General features: G+C 37.6%; 1 protein-coding gene across 3 annotated transcripts; it reads left to right on the top strand.

Moving 5' to 3' along the window:
- The first annotated feature begins 8,992 nt into the window (after positions 1-8,992).
- Positions 8,993-15,187, top strand: APRR2 (CheY-like two-component responsive regulator family protein). Of its 3 annotated transcripts, none has more exons than XM_088253501.1 (12): positions 8,993-9,205; positions 9,794-9,998; positions 10,567-10,646; positions 10,968-11,034; positions 11,322-11,368; positions 11,649-11,726; positions 11,823-12,350; positions 12,879-13,019; positions 13,484-13,759; positions 13,857-13,925; positions 14,066-14,140; positions 14,464-15,187. In XM_088253501.1, the coding sequence occupies exons 2-12, from the start codon at positions 9,869-9,871 to the stop codon at positions 14,626-14,628; spliced, it is 1,656 nt and encodes a 551-aa protein (XP_088109627.1). In that variant the 5' UTR covers positions 8,993-9,205; positions 9,794-9,868; the 3' UTR covers positions 14,629-15,187. The 3 variants fall into 3 exon arrangements, with proteins under 3 accessions (XP_088109627.1, XP_088109626.1, XP_088109628.1); XM_088253500.1 differs by lacking the exon at positions 8,993-9,205 and adding an exon at positions 9,293-9,478; XM_088253502.1 differs by lacking the exon at positions 8,993-9,205 and adding an exon at positions 9,559-9,577.
- Positions 15,188-20,005: the final 4,818 nt, after the last annotated feature.

The following is a 20,005-nucleotide window of genomic DNA, read 5'->3' as shown; positions in this document are numbered from 1 at the left end:
AATTGCATTCATAACATGAGAACTGCATCAACTTCAAAAAATAGACACACACTGCAATAAACCATAAATATCTCTAAGGATGTGATAATAAACCAAAAAATTAGCGCAATCCTCATCGCCTCCTTAGGCGTCTCGTTCTATTCGACGTAAGAGTTGGCATATATTAGCGCAATGCTGCTCATTTTAGGGCATTTACGTCATTTTTGAGGTCCATCGTCGTTTTGATTTTGGGCTTTATCTGCATTTCTTTTGGGCTCTAGCTCTCAAACTTTAGGCCATTATGAGTACTGTCTTAGGGGGAGCTTATTCAAGCAAATATTTCTTCAATACATAAGAGTTAAGTTATTCTTGTACAACTCTTTGTGGATTAAACATCTAAGGCTTTTTACTTAGATTGACCTTAGGTCCCTTCATACATTCATATCATACATGAAAAAATGTTTTATGTAAAAATATTGGCTAAGTATGAAAAATTATTTTTTGGAATAATCATTTTCTCAAGATAATTTGTGGCGGCTTTTATTCATTACACATCAAATAAGAAAACTTGATTTTATGGGATTTTAGTATGAAGTACATATTGACTTAATGAGCCATCATTTTTAGGCTAAATCGTATTTTGCACTAAAACTAATTTTTCATTTTTTTTTTTGTCTGAACCATGAGGTGGTCCTGGATGGGCCCCAACTATGGGTGGCAATTTTTCATATTTTGATTTGGTGGGAATTTGATTTTCTTGTATTTTTATTTGAATCCAAATGGGGGGTACTTCCTTATTTACATTGTAAACTTAAGTAAATGGAGTAATATAAAAATAAATGAAAGTAAAAGGACAAAGACATGTTGAAAATGGAAATAAGGTAATTTGTGCAACATCGTCGTTGCGTGCGCGCCTGCCTGTTATGCTCCGCCCTCTGGGGCATTTCATCAAGCAGTTTATGGGCAATTTGCAGGGGTCAACATCTTCGCCCGCAATGGTGGATTCTAGGCTTGCAAGGGTCAATTGATCCATCTTGCCCCTATGTGGATCCGGCCTTGACGGTATGGCCAATCAGATTGTAAAAAATGAGATTCATGGCTCGCTGGTACGTTGCTCTGACATTTTTGAGCCCAAATGGCATGACAACCCATTCATAGGTTCTAATTGCACCTAGGCATCTGAACGCCTTTTTGTGAACGTCATCCTCGAATATAAAGATTTGATTGTATCCAGCATGGTTGACCATGAAGGAAAGAACTTCATGTCTCGAAGCTCCATCTATCAAAAGATCAGCCATAGGCAACGAATATTCATCCTTGGGGGTGGCTAGGTTCAAGTTATGATAATCTGTACATACTCTTAAGTCACCAGTTTTCTTCATTACCGTAACAATATTGGCAAGCCATTCTACGTATCGAGAAATACGTATAAAGCCGGATTTAAGAAGCTGTTCAATTTCTTCTTTTACCTTTGCTTGGACCTCGGCAGAAAATCGTCGTGCCAGTTGTTGGAAAGGTTTGAACCCTTCTTTAATCCTTAACTCATGTTCCACTAGACCTATTTGTAATCCTGGCATCTCGTGGTAACTCCAAGCAAAACAGTCATTATACTCATGAAGTAGATTTACAACTTTGTTCACTCAACTTAGGACTTAAAAGCACACTAACAAAAAGAGGTCGTGGATCAACCTTAGTTCCTACATTGATCTCCATTAATGGATCTTGAACCTCGGGACGACTGTCCCCCATCTCTGCGGGGGCTGGGTCGAGGTCTTCGATGTTCAAAACTTCTCCATCTCCGGTTTCTTGTAAGAACTCGATCAAGTTCATGGTCGAGTTCGGCTGTGGTGACTCCTCGGTCCATTGCTGCAGCATTCGCTCCCTCAGGTAGGTGATCGCAGCTTCTCATTCCTCTCTTGTTGTGGTGTCACTCATTATAAAAACTTGTTAAGTCTATCAACACCTTATGCGCCGAGTCCTAAAGAACATTTTCGGCGCATAACTCAAGAAATTTTTTGACCGAGATCCTTGTTGGTCAGCCACTTGCATCATGTCCAATGAAAGTGATCTAGCAAACATCATCGCCATATATCTTGGCATGTACGGAGTGAACATGAAATGGCTTTTTGTCTGCTGGGTGAATTGACACTTCTTTGTCGTCCTAAAAGAATAGTAGTTGGAAAATCGAGGAAGGTATACAATTTTTTTGGGTCTTGGTCGAGTAGCATGTTGTAGTCGACGTTTGAGTCAACAACATAGAATGCCGCTATTCGTGTTTGATTGGCCATGGTTATCTTTAATGGCAACACTCCCTTGGTATTGGTTTTGTCACTGATGAAATTGCTCATAGTGAACCCACTTAGGATGAGGTCCCTCTCGATTTTGCTCAACTTCTTCATCATTAAGGATGGGAGAATATTGACCATGGCTCCGTAGTCAACGAAAACCTTGGATAATGACATTCCCTCAACTTGAGCTATGATATATAGTGATTTGAGATGACGATGTCTGTTTGGCCCATTCATGGGGATTATTTCCTTCAAATCCACTGCTAGGAGGTCCTCTGGTGATCTTGGAATGGAACTTGGGCCAGGCAAAATCATCACCATGTTGATATCCACTTCGTCTAAAACTGAGGGGTTGTCAACTCCTGCATTGTCTTGTTCTACAAGAAAAGAGTATAGCTCGTTAAGTTCAGCCGCTTGGAGATCCTCGGTCGAGTCCTTCTCAATCGAATCTACTTCTTCCATTGCGAGTTAATATTCCTTCTCTTCGAGCAAAGAATCTTTGGCCATCTTGAGTTCTGCAGTCACATCCTGATTGGTCGAACTCTCTTTTGGTGTTGAGTTGTCTTCCATTCTCGATTTGTCGGCCATGTTTGGTCGTTCATCTACTCATTTTTTCATTCATTTAGCCTCGCACTCTAAAACCTGCAAAGTTTCGAATCGAGAATCTCTAGCTTCTAAGTACTAACCAGCCTGTTCACTCGGATCTTTTCCTCAAAGGCTAAGCTGAGCAAGGTGTCGGCCAGGGCCATTGAAAAATACTGTTGTAAGAAAGCCAAATCCCTCACGGTGATTAGGTCCTTTGCTTTGGTGATCAAGAGTCGTTCAGCCCGTGGATTCTTCAGTGCCAGCTTAACAGCTTTTTAGCTTCTTAGACCATGCCATTGAGATCAATGGCCGAATATATTTTGTGAAATTCCTTTAGGAAATCCAAGCTGACCTTGGAGAAGGAGGGTCTCATTTTGGGAAAACGTCGATTGTGTCTTTCGTGCCTAGGCTTGGATGAACTTCTAGTTTATGTTGCCCAGGGAATGGCTTGTTGGCCGAGTTTGTGGCTATTATTTGGGCCGAACCTACGTGCTGCTCCTGATTTTTAACTTTCCTAGGTAGGGTCAAGTCTGCCTTGGCGAATTGTACCCGCCTTTTGCAGTCTCCTGAGCTGGGTTTTCGTCTGAACCTCACATCTCCCTTTTGTCGTCGTATTTAGATACTGATGATCTGTCATGAACCATGTATAGTTTGAAAGTTCTTACTACCCGTGACGCAGTTCTGGAATTCTAGTCGTGTTCGGCCTCTCTTGTTGGCAAGTGTTCCCCTAGCCAGTCGAATACGTTTGTGTTTCGGGACGCTCGGTTCGGGTATGCTCCAACATGTTCTAAAACTAACCGAGAAGATTTCGCTACTCTTCTCTTCTGCTTCCTTGACTTCGATCGTTCCTTCCTAATTTCATCTATACATCACCCACAAAGTGTTGGTTCGGCCGATAACAACTTTTTCTTCCCTTTCCCTGATACGTCGGTCGTGGTCAGATCAACCTATGGCACAGGAGAATTGCTTCTCTAGGGCACATGAGTGAGGACGTGAACATCACCTCTTTTGGGCTCGACCTATGATGATTTCTTTCTTTTCTTTCACACGTTGGCCATGGCCAAATCGACCTTTGGCCTAGGAGAATTGCTTCTCTAGGGTATCTAAGTGGGGAAGTGAACATCAATCATGTTGGTGAAGGCTTCAGGAAATGGCTCGCATCTGTTATCCGGGAACCGAAGTTTGTTATCCGGGAACCGAAGTCTGTTATCCGGGAACCGAAGTTTCATGGTTGCCTTTCATTTGTTATCCGGGAACCGAAGTTTATCTTTGTTTATCAAATTCTGTATAATATCGCGGAACACCACGCAATTATTAGTAGCATGGGACCAAGAATTGTGATACTTACAGAAAATCTTCTCCTTCAGCTCCTCGGTCTTAGGAGTTTTGTCCCCCCTTGGGAACTAGACATGTTTTTCTGCAGAAATGAGATCGAAGATGGCTCCAGCTCTAGTTAGCTCGAAGGTGTAATGCTATGGCTTGCAGGTCGTGAACTTCGTATTGAGGAGCTTTATCTTACTATTGTTGGCCCTTTCGAGCTCTTTGCATACGAAAGGTTTCTCAAAATGAACTTCAGCAGCACTAATCTCTAGCTCACTATCACAATAATCTTCTTCATGGGCTTTGGCGTAACTTGCCACCAGATTCTTGTAATATGTTTCTTTCGTAGCCGTCTTCTTCAGCAATTCCTCCTGTAGAAGTAATCATACTTGGCCACCTTATCTGTTAGGTCATGTATGTCACAAAACTCAATACCTTGGAATTTCTTTCGAAGCTCGAGGTGGAGTCCTTTTTGGGCCATGGTGACGAATTATTTTTCGGCCAAGATGGTTTTGCACCAATTCCTGGCCACTCCGAACCTAAATAAATAGTCTCTAGGTGATTCACTAGGAGTTTGGTTCATCTTGGCTAACTCTGCGACCGAAAACTCACAGTCAGATCTATAGAAGTGCTCATGAAAGATGACCTCCATCTCAGCCCAATTTTTTACCGAGTTCGATGGCAAGTTGGTGAAACATGAAAATGGTGGGCATATGAGTGAATGGACGAACAATTTGAGCTTTGAATCATCAGAGTCTGCCTCTCCACATTGGGCCAAGAAACTGTAGATGTGCTCGACTGGTGACAAGTCCATATCACCATAAAACAATGTGAAATCAGGCAAACGGTAATTCCATGGGTATGGCACATGATCTACCTCCAGTGGATAAGGCCGAGCATATCTCGGCCTCTCTGGTCGTCTCTAAGTTAGGCCATCCTCAATCATGCATCGTACATCTTCCAGTTGAAGCCCTTGTGGCAGTGTGGTTCCATTGTTTGAAAATGGTCGATGCTCCGATCATTCTTTTGAGATTTCTACAGATGCGGCCCGCTCGACCTTTATTCGACTAGTTTATCGGGCTTCCAATGCTGTTGAGTTTTATCGGCCTCTAGGAACAGACCGAATTGAACCAACGATTGGAGATGAGATTGCCCCCGCTGTAAAGATAGGTTACAAAGGCCGACCAAACTGCTAGTTTAGCAAGGCTTAAGATGGTCGAGGTCTTCTCAAGAAAAGACTTAAAAAAATGCAAGTATCTCCAAGAACTCTTCTCGTTTATATAAAGATGGATAGAAATGGGGACTTCCCACTCGTCCAGAACAAGCTCTGCGATTTCGAGAATTACATATGGTTATTCCTTCTCCTACAAAGCATTTAAATCTCTGACATGACAGACAAAGAGGGTTTTTGCTCGTTGAGGCTTTTTTAATTAGTGTTTGTACCCTTCTTCCGTTGATGGGGGTCTTCTATTTATAAGGAAGTGTTGACTCCTTCAAGGCGTGCGCTGGCATCTTAGGTCTAGTAGATCGTGAGCTGGCCAATGTGGGGTAAAGCACGGCCAAATTTGGGGAAGGTTGCTACCTGGGTTGCGAGTTCCAAGGCTCGGATATTTTTCTAACATCCTTGAATCTTGGCCTGTAGCGAGGTTCCAAGCACGTTGGTCGGGACTTGGGAAACAATGATATTGTGCATTTGACATATGATGTCTTCTCATTGGCGAAGGACCATGATTCTGGGTGTAGGGTGTGGTTCCATTTCAGTTTAGCTCGAACTGAAAATTGGGAGACTGGGCAAATGTGGCACAAAGCTGAGTGGGCGGTGCACCTTGATCACGAAGCCCCAGGGCACTCGCACGGTTTGAGCTACAGGAGGTCAATTTCCACATGCTTTGCCTGATATTTTCCCAAGTGATGTAGTCATTCCATGTAGCACTGGCGGTAACTGATCAAGACTTCCGATTCTTTGGGTCTCGGTCCTTTACTATCTTGGACTATGCCGTGGGCTAAGAATTTGGTTTCTTGGCCTTGGGTCGAATTGTTCCGGCCCAAGCTTCACTGGGCCTTGGGTTCCAACCTGAGCCGAGTCTGTTGCCATGGTCGTGGGCCTTTAAAGCTGGGTTTGTAATCTGTTCAGTTGGGCCAAACTTGTGAAAAAAAATGGGCCCACATCATGTCATTAATCCTCATTGGGCCCATATGGAAAATTTCTAGTGTAAACAAAGATATGGATGTGTCGTTGAATTGCAATGAATATCAAACTATAATTAAAAAGTGGCCAAAATTGAACATTACAAAAAAAACAAAAAACAAAAATCGAATATTCATATCAACTATATAGAATATTTGGCCAAAATTATAACAAAAAAATAAAATAGATAAGGATCATTTGAATAATGATTCAACCCCTTCATTCCAGCATTAATAATTTGGTTGCTGGATGAAATCAGCAAACAACAGGCTGTATTTGACCTTAAAAAAAGCTCCCAAAAAAAAAAAAACCATGGGCTCTTGTTTTCCCAAGTACTATTATTGTTTTCAGCTTTTTTTGCGCAATTTGTCTCCTTGTTTGTTTCTCTCTTTTCTTTTCCTTTCGTTTTCTAAATATATTTCTTCATTTGTTATGGAAAAAAACCATGTTAGCTTCAGATTGCAAAGTAGTTCTAGGAATGTATTCAATGGAGAAGTTTGAATGGCAAGCAAAAACAACGAGTGTTGTCTTGGAATGTAGAACCAAAAACATGGAATTAATGCCAGGTATAGGAACTTAGGGCTAGTTTGGTATTCTATTTGGATCTAATTTTATAACTCAAAAATAATTTTTAAGTCGAAAGCCACAAAAACCGGTTTAGTTGGCTCATTTTTAAAAACACAAACCCAAAACAAAACTAAAAAACATCGCCATTATTTTATTTTATTTTTAAAAAAAATTGAGGTTTTGTCAATGGGGTCTAGCCCAGTGCAAAAGGACTTTGACTTGCAGACCAAATGTCTCAAATTTGGATCTTGCCTAATCTGATCCGATAATGATCCAATTTGATTTGATATAACATATATTTTGTTTTATTTTGTTTTCACTTACTTATTAAGTATTTTGTTTTCACTTACTTATTAAGTTAATATATATATATATATATATATATATATATATATATGTAACAATCTTGTGAATTTTTTGTAAAGAAATAAAAATATTTTTCAATTATTTGTATATATGACATAAAAGAATTCGGATTGGGTTATCGGATAATTCAACAAATCTTATATGGATCTAGTTGTTAATGATCCGTTGAATTTTTGGATCAGATTAAGCCGAAATTTTTTTGAAATCAAGTCGAATAGGATTTCAGATGCTCCGCTCCATCTCGAACCGTTTACATGCCTACCCATTCCCATCCCTAATAAGAATTTTTGGGGAATCCTCGTCGGGGGTCAATCTCCCAAACCCGTCCCAACTTCCAATTTACAAAAGAATATATATATTTATCATACATTATAATGCTTCAATTTTACTTTAAACTATCATTCAACTTATTTACATTCAATTGTGCTATAAAATTCAACTCAGATATTGCAATGACAAAAGTCCCACATAAAGTAGTCCCACATCAAACAATTATAATGAAAAGGAAACAAATAAAGTATTAGAAAAAGAAATGAAACGGAAAACAACCCAAATTTTTTTAAATGTTTACTATGCATGTTTTATTATTATTATTATTTTTTTTAAAAGAGAGTAAAAAACCTAGTTTTTTGGTTAAGGACCGTACAATAAAGTTGATAAATCCAAACGATTAGTACGAATACTTCCATTACACATTAAGAAGTTAAGTGCCTTAAAATATAGGTTTCCATCTTATCCTAGGTTAATTGTCAAAGATCCTAGTATTAATTATCAACATTAACAACCACTCATGGCATTGTTACTTATTATTATTAAAATGAAAATTGTATTGTCTCTTGTTCTATATAAACTCACGTGTTTCTTTCTGCATTACTCATTGAGATGTTGCCTGCAGATGCTTTTATGTTGGGAGGCTAAAAAGCATGTAAAATTCACATGTGAGTGAAGGGAAATGAAGGATGTCATAATTAATTTTAAAAAAAAGCATGATATCATTTTATTTCCTTTCAATTAATAATGTGATATTATTATGTGGGTCTATGGCTCTAAACAACAAAGCAAAAGCTAGGCTTTCCATAAACTTCAAATGGTAAGGAAAAGCAAAATCATAGAACAAAGGACACTTTAATCACTCTCTGTTGAAAAAAGTGTTGTGTGGGATCAATCAAGTGGCTCAAAGAATTTAAATTGAATGTTGGTTGGGTGTCTCTGATTATATCCTAAGCTATTTCCTTATGAACATTAACTTAATTATCAAGGTCAAAACTTTATTAGGACCCAACAATTTTTCTTACAATAATTTTCTTCTGTTGGGTCCAATAATACAAAGCACATAAGAACATTTTCCAATAATATAAAGTTTGGACCTTGAGATCATGAAAAATTTCCTTATGTGAGATTATTATATAATAATATGACAAAATGGATTTAATCCTGACTAAAATGTGGAGTCTTTTAATACTAATGATAGAGAATTGGGTATCCTTAAACTTGGGAGAGGAGATTGCCCTTCATCATTTCTTAATTAAAAGAAAACTAACTTTATGAGTGGGAAAAGTCAATTTCTGGGTAGTTTTCTTTTGGGATTTTCACAAAAAAGTAGGTGTAAAAAAAAAAAAAAAAAAGGAAGAAAGGTAATATTGACTGAACGTTTAAAGAGAGAGCCTTTTGCATATTCTGTGGTCCGTAAACAACCGATGGTAATTGTGCAGGTCTCAGACAGACACCCTTCAGAGGACGCACTTAAACCTCTCTCTCTCTCTCTCTCTCTCTCTCTCTCTCTCTGTTATAAGCAGCTTTCTATCTATATACAGCCAAAGAAGTGGAAGAAAGCCCGAGGAGGGAGAGAGAGCCTTTTCTTTACATATACTGGAGCTGATAAAGATTTTATCTTTTGGTGTTTTGGTAAACGGTAAGAAATATTTTATCTTTCACTGCATTTTCTTGGAGTTAATGATCATGTTGGTCTATGTTTAGTTTGCTTGCTGCAACATAGTTTTGAGACATTATATACTCTGGGTTTTTTTGGGGTGCTTTTGTGCTCAATATGTGCATGCATGCGTTTGTGGGTTTAAGTCTGTCTTTTTAGTCTCACTCTGAAGAAATTTCCCAGTTTTTGTTTCAGACTCTCTGTTGATTTTTCTTCATTTCCTCTATGACGGTCAATGATGTCCTTTATCTTTTTGTAAGTTTTTTGTTCTTTGGCGGAGATCTTACATGGGTTTTTTGCCTCTTTGTGTTGTTATGCAAAATTAGCACTACCAAATAAGATCTTTACACTTGGGTAAAATCTTTCTTCTTGTTCCAACTGAGAACTTGGGTCATCTGGTTCTCTTTGTTCTTCATATTACAAAGTTCTGGAAATAAGATCTAACAGTTACATCATGCATAAACATATTCAATTTGCAATGGGGTTTCTCCAATATGTATGTTTTAGTTCTGGGAATCTTTAAAGTTAACAAAATATGGTTCTGATGTGTGGTTCATGTGGATCTTGCAGACTTCATTGGATGGTTATAAGCTGTGATCTGACACAGTTTCCTAGGACAGCCTGAGAAACGATGCCAAACCAGCTATGGTTTGCACTGCTAATGATTTGCAAGAGTGGAAAGATTTCCCCAAGGGCCTTAAAGTTCTTCTCCTTGATGAAGACAACAGTTCTGCGGCCGAGATAAAATCAAAGCTTGAGGCCATGGATTATATTGGTGAGAAATTTCTATCTTCCCTTTTTTTTTTTTTTTTTAATCATTTTTCTTCTCTTAAACAATCTTCTTTCCTGAACTAGAAATATTGGTTTCACCCTTTTCCCATTTCTTCATTAATTTTCCATGAGTATACTGGTACACCTTTTTTTCCCATTAAAGCATCTTATAATGATTCTCTATATAGATGGATTCTTGCTTCCGTTTGAATGTGGTTTTGGATTTTAGTCATATGGAGGTTAGAAAGGTACCTGACCATGGAAAAAGAATCAATTTCTTGCTCACTAAAGAAATAAATTAAAATCCCAATTTCATATTAATACTTTTGTGATCCAAATGTTGAAAAGTGGCTTTCAGTTTTTTTTTTTAAATTTTAAATTTAAAGGTAAACTTATGTTTTTCTCTGCACTAAAATTAGAAGTTGAATGCAGGGGAAAAACCAAAGTTATCCTGTTTAGATCTAACTAGCATAACTTTATATTGTTTTATCAGTATAATTTCCAAGTTTGTTTTCTATCTGTTTTGCATTCATGTATACACTCTCTTGGTAACATCATCATGTCTATTGCAGTTACTACGTTTTGCAATGAAACCGAAGCGTTATCAGCATTTTCAAGCAATCCTCAAAGTTTCCAAGTTGCAATTGTTGAGGTACTGAACTTAAATGTAGCTATAACTCAATTTTGTTATTTTCAGAGAAATCTGACATGCTTCTTCGGAGCATTGATTCTTGTTTGCTGGTTTGGAACATCCCAATGAAAAAAGAACCCACTCTGTTCTTTGGTGGAGCATTTTCTAGAAAATGTGTTCCCAGCTAAACCTGTTTCCTCTTATTCAGTATTTTAATACCATTGCGATGCTCAGTTCAGCAACTAGAACTTTTTGAACAATTCCCTTGATTCGTATAGTCTCAGAGTGCTTTAGCTGTCATTCCTGTAGCTGGATATATCCTAATAAGACTTATGGTCCCAGGTAAATGCAAGCAATGGCCATGGGGTTTTCCAATTTCTCGAAACTGCCAAGGACTTGCCAACCATTAGTAAGTTTATAAAGTAAACCTGAACCATTTTAAATTTGACAAAAAATTGTATTTTTTTCTTTTGCTTATTCATGATTTGTATTTGTTCCTGTTTTTAGTTCCTTTGATGATTTTGTCCGTTAACCATTTTATAAAAATATTTTGTGTTTTATTGTTTAGTATCTTTCTGAGTTTCGAATAACTTGTTAGATCATTAAGCATAACTAAGCATTAACGTCAATGATAACTTTGTTGCTTCTAATATATTACTTGATTTCTAATGTGAAGCTACCAAATCTTCTTTACAGTGACTTCAAACATTCATTGCCTGAACACCATGATGAAGTGTATAGCGGTAAGATATTTGCTCTAACCTCTTATTTAATTCAAAAGTGCAACAGCAACATGCTCTACTCTGTTTGGATTTCTGGTATATTTCCCCCATAGAGTTCATTTCAATAATAGTCAAACACCATGAACTTCTCCTTTTGAAATCTGCTGCCTGATCAAGGAGTGCTAATTTTGGTGATTTCGATTTAGGTCTACCATCTTATTGCTCAAATCATAACTGGAGATTCTACACTGCTTTTCCATTCAATCATATTTCATTCATATATTTGACAATCTATTTTCAGCTTGGTGCAGTTGAGTTCCTGCGGAAACCACTCTCGGAAGACAAACTTAGGAATATTTGGCAGCATGTTGTTCATAAGGTCTGTCCAGTATGGTAACGTTGTGTCAAGATCTACCACAAAGTTTTATGCAAATGCCGTAAGTAGAAATTTTCTGATTTTGTAAATCCTGAACAGGCATTCAATGCAGGAGGGAGTGCCATCTCTGAATCACTGAAGCCTGTCAAAGAATCTGTAGTATCCATACTGCAGATCAAACAGGAAACTGAAGAACAGAAATGTAAAATCTCAGTAGAAACAGAAAATGTTTCCAGGGTTCATGAAAGTGACCGTGAGCAGTCAGTAGGAAGTGATAAGTACCCAGCTCCCTCAACCCCACAGCTTAAACAGGGATCACGATTACTCGCTGATGGGGATTGCCAAGATCAAATTAACTGCTTATCAGAGAAAGAGAGTGGGGAGAATGACAGTGAATCTAAATCAGTCGAAACTACATGCAGCAATCCAATTGATGAAGGGACAGTTCAAATGAGTGAACCTCAAATGGCTCGGAAAACGGTGGTTAAAGAGGAAAATGACTCGGTTAAAGGGTCTCAGCACCCTCATAATAGAAACAGTGCCAATGATGTTGGTGGTGCTGCTGAAAATCTGAGTAAAGCATCTGCTCCCAATAATTCATGCAAGTCTAATCGGAAGAAGATGAAGGTAATTTGGATTTCAGAATCATGACAAATTGTTTGATCTCTTCCAATTGTTCCCCATACTGGTGCTGGCGACATCGGTTTTTTCTGTTCATGAGAAGCATTCGCATTTGGTTGCTTCTCAATTTTCCCCAGGCATGCATAATAAAAGGATGCATGCATGTGTACCCTAATCTTTTTTATATTCATCAAGTAAGGGTGCAAATTTTTACTGGACTCTTCTGATTATGAATATTCATAAGTTTAATCTATGATCACGAAGTTTGAGCTTGCCATTGACTTGAAAGAACAACTGCTTGATAAAACAACATTGCCTCTTAGTTTGATTATCAAAAAAATAAGATGCTCTGGTTTTGTCAGCTGTCCTTAAAAATGGAAACAACTAGTCCACTTAAAAGCATGTTGCAGGTTTAGTAGACTAGTAGTCCTCTCGGAAAATGATGTACTAATTTGTTTTCATCAGAAAGGATTATGAGTGCACATGATTGTTTTGACAATCTTATCGCATTTGGGTTTTTGTCTTTGGTTTCAGGTAGATTGGACGCCTGAACTGCACAAGAAATTTGTGCAGGCAGTGGAACAATTGGGTGTGGATCAAGCCATTCCTTCTCGAATACTAGAGCTGATGAAAGCTGAAGGTTTGACAAGGCATAATGTAGCAAGCCATCTCCAGGTGGGCATTTTATTCTTTGATAACAAATCAAGTTATCGTTTGCTTGATGATGGAACTATAATTGCTGGAACCTCTTAAGATGTTGTTGAGACTTGTTTTATGATAAACCTATTGCATTGCATAACAACTCTTTTTATACTAAATTTGTTGATTACTGAGACATAAAAAAAGAGAATCAGTAAGAAGCTGTCTTTGTTGCTGCTCTCCTTAGTAAATAGAAGCATGTGTATCCCCATAGTTGCTAATGATCTAAAGCCTTATCCTATACAGTTCGCATAACTGAGATAAAATTTGTTTCGAGAACTTTTTCAACCAAGCATTTTTATTGTTTGAAATCCTATGATCTCAGTTAAGTTAATCCTCTTTTCTGAGTGTCCGTCTTGGTATTGATCAGTGCCAACAAGTTTATCATCCCCCATCCCAATTCTGACCTAATGAGGTGATTGACTATTGTTATCATGCAGAAATATCGCATGCATAAGAGACACATCTTACCCAAGGAAGACGACCGGAGATTGCCACATCCTAGAGATCCAATTCAAAGGAGTTATTATCCTCAGAATCAGAAGCCTATCATGGCCTTTCCCCCATATCATTATAATAATTCCTTATCCATGGCACCAGTCTATCCTATGTGGGGACAACCTGGCAGTCAACCAGCTGGTGTCCAGATGTGGGGTTCACCTGGCTATCCCCAGTGGCAACCATCAGAAAGTTGGCATTGGAAGCCTTATCAAGGGGTAAGTTTGTCATCTTTCCCAAGTATATATATGAATGGTGGCATTAGCATTATTCATTGAGGACTTCCTTTGTATTTGCCCCATTTTAATGTTACAGATGCAAGCTGATGCATGGGGTTGTCCTGTAATGCCACCTCTGCAAGGTGGTTATCCCTCTTATCCTCAAGTGAGTATGCCAATGAAAACTTCTACATTTTGTTTATGCATTGGTCATTTAATCTGTTGATTGTTCTTTCAACCACGCATGCATGTTAGGCATGCATCTTAACCCTATCTTCTTTCACACTCTTTGTTTCTAAATTGCAGCATGCAGCAGGTTTTCACGCCGGTGTAGTTGATAATGGGTGCAGCATGCAACATAATTCGTTTGACCTTCATCCGGTAACACCAGAAACCCTTTATGTACATTGTTCTAAATTTAGACATTGAATTTCATTTTGTATTGCAATGTGAAAACCTTGAATTTCAAGCTAGTGCCAGTCGTTTTCATTTGAGTCAATTTCGACGTCCAATTAGATTTGCATTAATTGCTTATCCAATTGATTATGTATATGACAAGGCGGAAAGTATGGCAAAACAAACTAAACGGCAATGAAAAGTCATTCATGTATCAATGCGATTGAATGACATTGGATAGGATCAATTTGCTACTTGAAGTAGACAAGTCATGAAATTTGATCTCTTTTGCTATCTGTCTTTTGCAGGCAGAAGAGGTAGTTGACAAGGTTGTGAAGGAGGCAATAAGCAAGCCATGGCTACCCCTTCCTTTGGGCCTTAAGCCTCCTTCCACTGAAGGTGTACTAGATGAGCTATCAAGGCAAGGCATCTGCAACATCCCTCCGCACATCAACCGCTCTAGCACCCGCTGACGTGGACCGGGTCCCATCACGATCACAAGGCTAGTATGGTCCTCAGGCAATAAAGTCTCCATAATGTTTGTCAAATATTGCATGTGTTAAGACACTTGATTGGTGAGGACCAGCTGTCTATTGTGGTCTCGGAGCTACCAGATCTTCATGTGCTTGCTGCCCATCATCCCAACTCAAAAACCACTAGTCAAGAAACTCTAGTCAGATGTAGGCACATTGAAATAAGCAAACTTTGATCATATTCTCCACAGTGAACAAAAAAAGTCAAAAAGTCATTTTCAGACTTTTGACAATTGGATTGGGATGGCTAAGGATTAGCCACGTTTGTGAATCAGCCTCATGTGAAAATTCTGATTGTAAATAGTTCCAAACACAAAAAGTCCTACTTGGGTTTGTAACTTTTTATCTGATAGAGGGTCTTGTGAAGTTGTGATCCTTTGTGAGGTCCCTTTTGGTGCTGTTGGGTGGGTCCTACTTGTATTGCTGTTTAAATGGAAAGGACAACAATGTCTACACTGACATGAGCTTAGTGGGAAGCTGACTTGTGGTTTATCTATAACATTATTGCGTATGAGTGTTAGGCGAGTCGGCCAACGCAGTGAGCTTGTCCTTTGCACTCAAGTTACTATTCTCCTCCGTAAATTGGATTAATTTAGAGTCATTTAGGCTATCACTTGTATAAATAAAAAACATTATTAAAGAAAATAGAAGAGATGAGAGAATTAGAAACATTATTAACGATGTGGTTGCAAGTTGGTAGTTCCTTGTCCTGCATCTTGCAAGTATTGTAAAGAAAATTTGAAGGGCAAGGCTGAAAATAAGTAGGAGTGTTTCAAGGATAGAAACTAAAGGTTTATTTTGTCAAAATAGAAGCATTATCACCATGAACCATCAAGAAAGAAATGGAAGTGGCCTTCAATTTTTTCTCGTAATGGGCTCAGTTCACGTCATTTTCTGTCTGGGCTCAACATGGCTAGACCACAGTGCATATATGTCGACAAAGAAAAAAGACTTTTTAGGAGCTATGGTCCCTGATCTTTGTATCGACTTGAACTTTAGTCCCCCAACTTTCAAAATGGAACTTTCTATACCTTAATTCACATGTTATGAATCTAGCGTCAAAAACCAAAGGTTAGATGGCTAGACTTGTGGAAGAGATGAGGGTGAGGATTTGTAACTCTAGGATTATAGTATTTCATGTCAAAATGACTCTTAAGCATAATTTGTTGAGCCCACTACTTTTTTTCGATTTAAAAGATTTTTAAAATTTTTTTATATTGAAAAATACCTTAACTTATTGATTCAATAACAGGAAAAACACAAGACAGGTATCATAAAAAATCAGAAAATGCTCAGGTATACAATTCAAGAGATAATATACTGACAATTGCACTATGTCAGACACCTTCTTTGGCCGCAAATGATTAAATCCCCAAATAAGGCATGGGTTGATAACATTTTGTTTTCCATCAAATTTTACGATTTTCATATTGGTCTTCACGACTTTGTTTGATATATCCCCTACTTGAAACTTGTATACCCTCTAAAATTTAATACTTTCACTTGATAGAAAAATTTGTGTGAAATGGGGATAGTATTGTTTTACTATCCCAGATCAATCACAATATTCTAAGTGGAAAAGTTATTAAGCATTGCATACCGTAATTGGCCCGGTATAGTAAAACAATGTTATTCCCATTTTACACAAGTGTTTCTCCTCAACTCCATGGTAGATATCAATAGGGTACTCTCTCAAGGTAGTCATGAGCCATCATGATCTCCAATGTCATCATCATTCATAGTTGCCTCGCTATTCGCAGTGGGGGATTTCACATGTGAAGGGAGAGGAGTTCGTGTGTTTAGAAGTTGCTGTGGTGTAAATAATATGGTAGGTAGACATTTTGGGTAATTTTGGTGGGTGTTTTCAATTCATTCATGAACTTAAAAGTACGTGGTTTTTTATTTTCTTTTTTATAAAGCAAGGAGTTGCCTTTCAATAGATTGAAATATAGTTCCCCAAACATGAATCACACAAAAAATTGTAATGTTTTATTTTTCTGACATTGAAAAGAAAGAGTAATTCATATGGACTTAAAATTGGTTAACACAATTACGACACACAAATATTTGAAGAACCAACCAACTGGTTCTTCTATATGATATCACAAAACATCCCAAGTTGGAATCCACTTCTTTAATAAAACGAAAAAAAAAAGACACCAGTAGTAGCACACAAACGTACACAGAAATTAAACTGACGCTGATTGAGTAGTAGTACACAGAAATTAAGGGGCCGATTATTAGGAACTCAAGGATATCTGTGGCAAGCCCTATTGAGTTGATCCGTGCAGTGCTCTTGAATGGGTGTTTTGTTTGGCACGCCCTTGCAGCTTTCTGGATGATCCGGTCGGTTACAGGCCAGAGATTTCGCTGGATTTAACGCCCCCTTAGAAGGATGAGGTTTATTTGTCTGGAGGAGCCTTACGCTGAATTCCGAGTCCAGCATGAACTCCAAGTCAAAGTCCAACTCAGAGTGTGCAAAACGGCACGCCGGGTCGGTGAGGCCGTTGCACCGGGAGGCAGCGTAGCCGCTGGTGATGACGCTGGTGTTGATGGGGATGCCAATGCCATGGCTTGTGGTGAGCAGGGTCATGGTCATCATCACCATCATCAGCTTCATAGCTCCTCCTGAGTGACTCATCTTTTTTTCTTTTTCTGCTGCATGCACTCATCAAAGCACTGTGTATATATATATATAGTATAGTATAGAAAAAGTACTTTGGCTCTCTACTGTTCTTAGATACACGTATAAACCACAGCTAGCCCCTCCATAAACTTTTCTTTTTGCGCTATTATTGACTCCTTAAAGCATCTTCAGGAGAGTCTCCAAATTTTAACCAAATTTTAGCTAAAATAGCTAGAAAGTCATTATAACAAACTACTTTAAAAGTAGTTTCCTCCAGCAATGTTCTCTACTTTGGCTAATCTCTAATATTTTATTATTTCTCTCTCATCCTCTCTAAATTAAAAGTTCATTAAAAAAATCAAAAAGTAAGAGCTGAGAAAGGGTGGTGTGACTAGGCAGAGAAAAGAGGAAGAAATCGAGAATCCTAAAGTTTTATTTTGTCAAAATAAAAGCATTATCACCATGAACCATCAAGAAAGAAATGGAAGTGAGAAATGAGAGTGGCCTTCAATTTTTTTCTCGTAATGGGCTCAGTTCACGTCACTTTCTACCTGGGCTCAACTTGGCTGGACCACAGTATATATATATATAGACAAAAAACAAAAACAAAAAACCTTTTAGAACCTATGGTCCTGAACTTTGTATCGACTTGAGAAAGTCCCTCAACTTTCAAAATGGAACTTTCTATACCTTAATTCACATGTTCTGAATCTAGCGTAAAAAACCAAAGGTTAGATGGCTAGACTTGTGGAAGAGATGAGGGTAAGGATTTGTAACTTTAGGATTATAGTATTTCATATCAAAATGACTCTTAAGCATAATTTGTTGAGCCCCACTATTTTCGATTTAAAAGATTTGTATTTTATTTTTTGAAAAAAAATACCTTAACTTGATTCAATAACAGGAAAAAACACAAGAGAGGTATCATAAAAAGTCAGAAAATGCTCAGGTATACAATTCAAGAGATAATATACTGACAATTGCACTTATCTTTTTTATATTGTATGATGGCAGACACCTTCTTTGGCCGCACATGATTATATCCCCAAATAAGGCATGGGTTGATCACAATTTGTTTTCCATCAAATTTTACGATTTTCATATTGGTCTTCACGACTTGTTTGATATCCCCTACTTGAAACTTGTATACACTCGCGGACTTAGGAATTTTTCGGCGGAGGTGCAATTTTAATAGGCTAAAAGCTTTAAAAAAAATTGACAACCAAAAATTGATGAAGAAGAAACAAAAAGTGCAGCATGTTTCATCTTTTTTTTTTTTTTTTTCTAGATTAACTATGAATTACATTCGAACATACTTTGAAAGCTTGATCGATACAATATTTTCTTCCCTGGCACAAGACTTGATCGATGAATCCGTTTTTATGGCACAAGACTTGATTGATGAATCCGTTTTTATAGAAGACTTGGAGTTCCCTACAAAAAGAAAACAACAATAATGGTTTTGATATTGGCCAAGGACTGAATAAAAAAATAATTAAAAAAACTTATCATTTAAAAAAATAAAATAAAAAAAATAAAAAGAGGAAAGGAACCATACCTAAAATTGCTGAAATTCAAATTTTAAAGCAAAAGCAAGGACTCCATCTCCGTTGAAATTCATTTTAGGATTTGGGATGGGGCATCTTGCATGATTAAAAGCAAATTGAGATTTGCTGCATATCAGTGATATCACATTGCACGGCTTCTTCAAATTGGATTGGGAGGCTTCCGTTCCGTGTCGGCAGTTTGCAATTTTTTTTTTTGGTCGCCTGGCCCAAAACAACGTCATTTTGGTCAGGACTTTTAAAACAAAAAAAAAGGGCGCTACACGCAACCCAACAGGGCAACATAGCCAGCGAAAGAAGAATATTGTTCAGGCATTTGATCTAGCAGTTGGTGGGCACCATAGCAGAGGGGCAACTCTGGCACCTCCAAAGCTTTTTCCGATGAGGGGAGGTGCAGCACCTCCTTGCGCCTTTGTGGGTCTGCCACTGTTTGTATATCATCTAAAATTTAATATTTAGTAAATTTGGGTTTTCCCCTTTAAATTCATTTTTCCTTACCTACAACCCATCCTTTTATTTTTCTATAAATTAAACCCAATTTCTATAAGTAAAACTCGATGACTATGATCCACCTAAGCAAGTTACCTAATGAAGCTTAACATATTAAATGTTATATTTTTTCAATTCCTAAATTACCCTAATTGCATTTTAACTTTTTTTTTTTTCCAACAAATTGTTTGCTATTCAATGTCATAATGGTGTTTCAATTTTGCATAAGTTTTGTGGGTCAGTTTTATTTATTTATTTTATATATAATTAAAACTTGGTGTGTAATTAGTGTCGTATGTTTTTGAAATTGATTGGTTCTAATATACGTATTATGTTTTTTTTTTTTAGTATTTTGTAAATGAAATATATAATTAAAATTTGGTCTGTTTTTCCAAATCCGATAACCTGATCATATTTTGTTTCAATTTCATATTAATTGGTTAGTTATTTCCTTTTATTTATATCAAAATTTCAAATTTAATAATTGTTGGATTTTGTAGGGGTCTTTTTGTTCCAGCAGCCAGACGAATGGGCTTGGGCTGCCGTAAGAAGAAAACGAACAGAAATTCCCCAAGTATCTGAGTTCAGAAACCAAGCTCCTAAAAGAGTTTTTGAAAGGTTTGATGAAACCTTAGAA

The sequence above is a fragment of the Prunus avium genome, chromosome 5 (assembly GCF_965620075.1).
Source record: "Prunus avium chromosome 5, drPruAviu1.hap1.1, whole genome shotgun sequence".
NCBI classification, from domain to species: Eukaryota; Viridiplantae; Streptophyta; class Magnoliopsida; order Rosales; family Rosaceae; genus Prunus; species Prunus avium.
The sequence above is the reverse complement of the archived record's forward strand: the minus strand, read 5'-3'. Positions and strand labels throughout refer to the sequence as shown.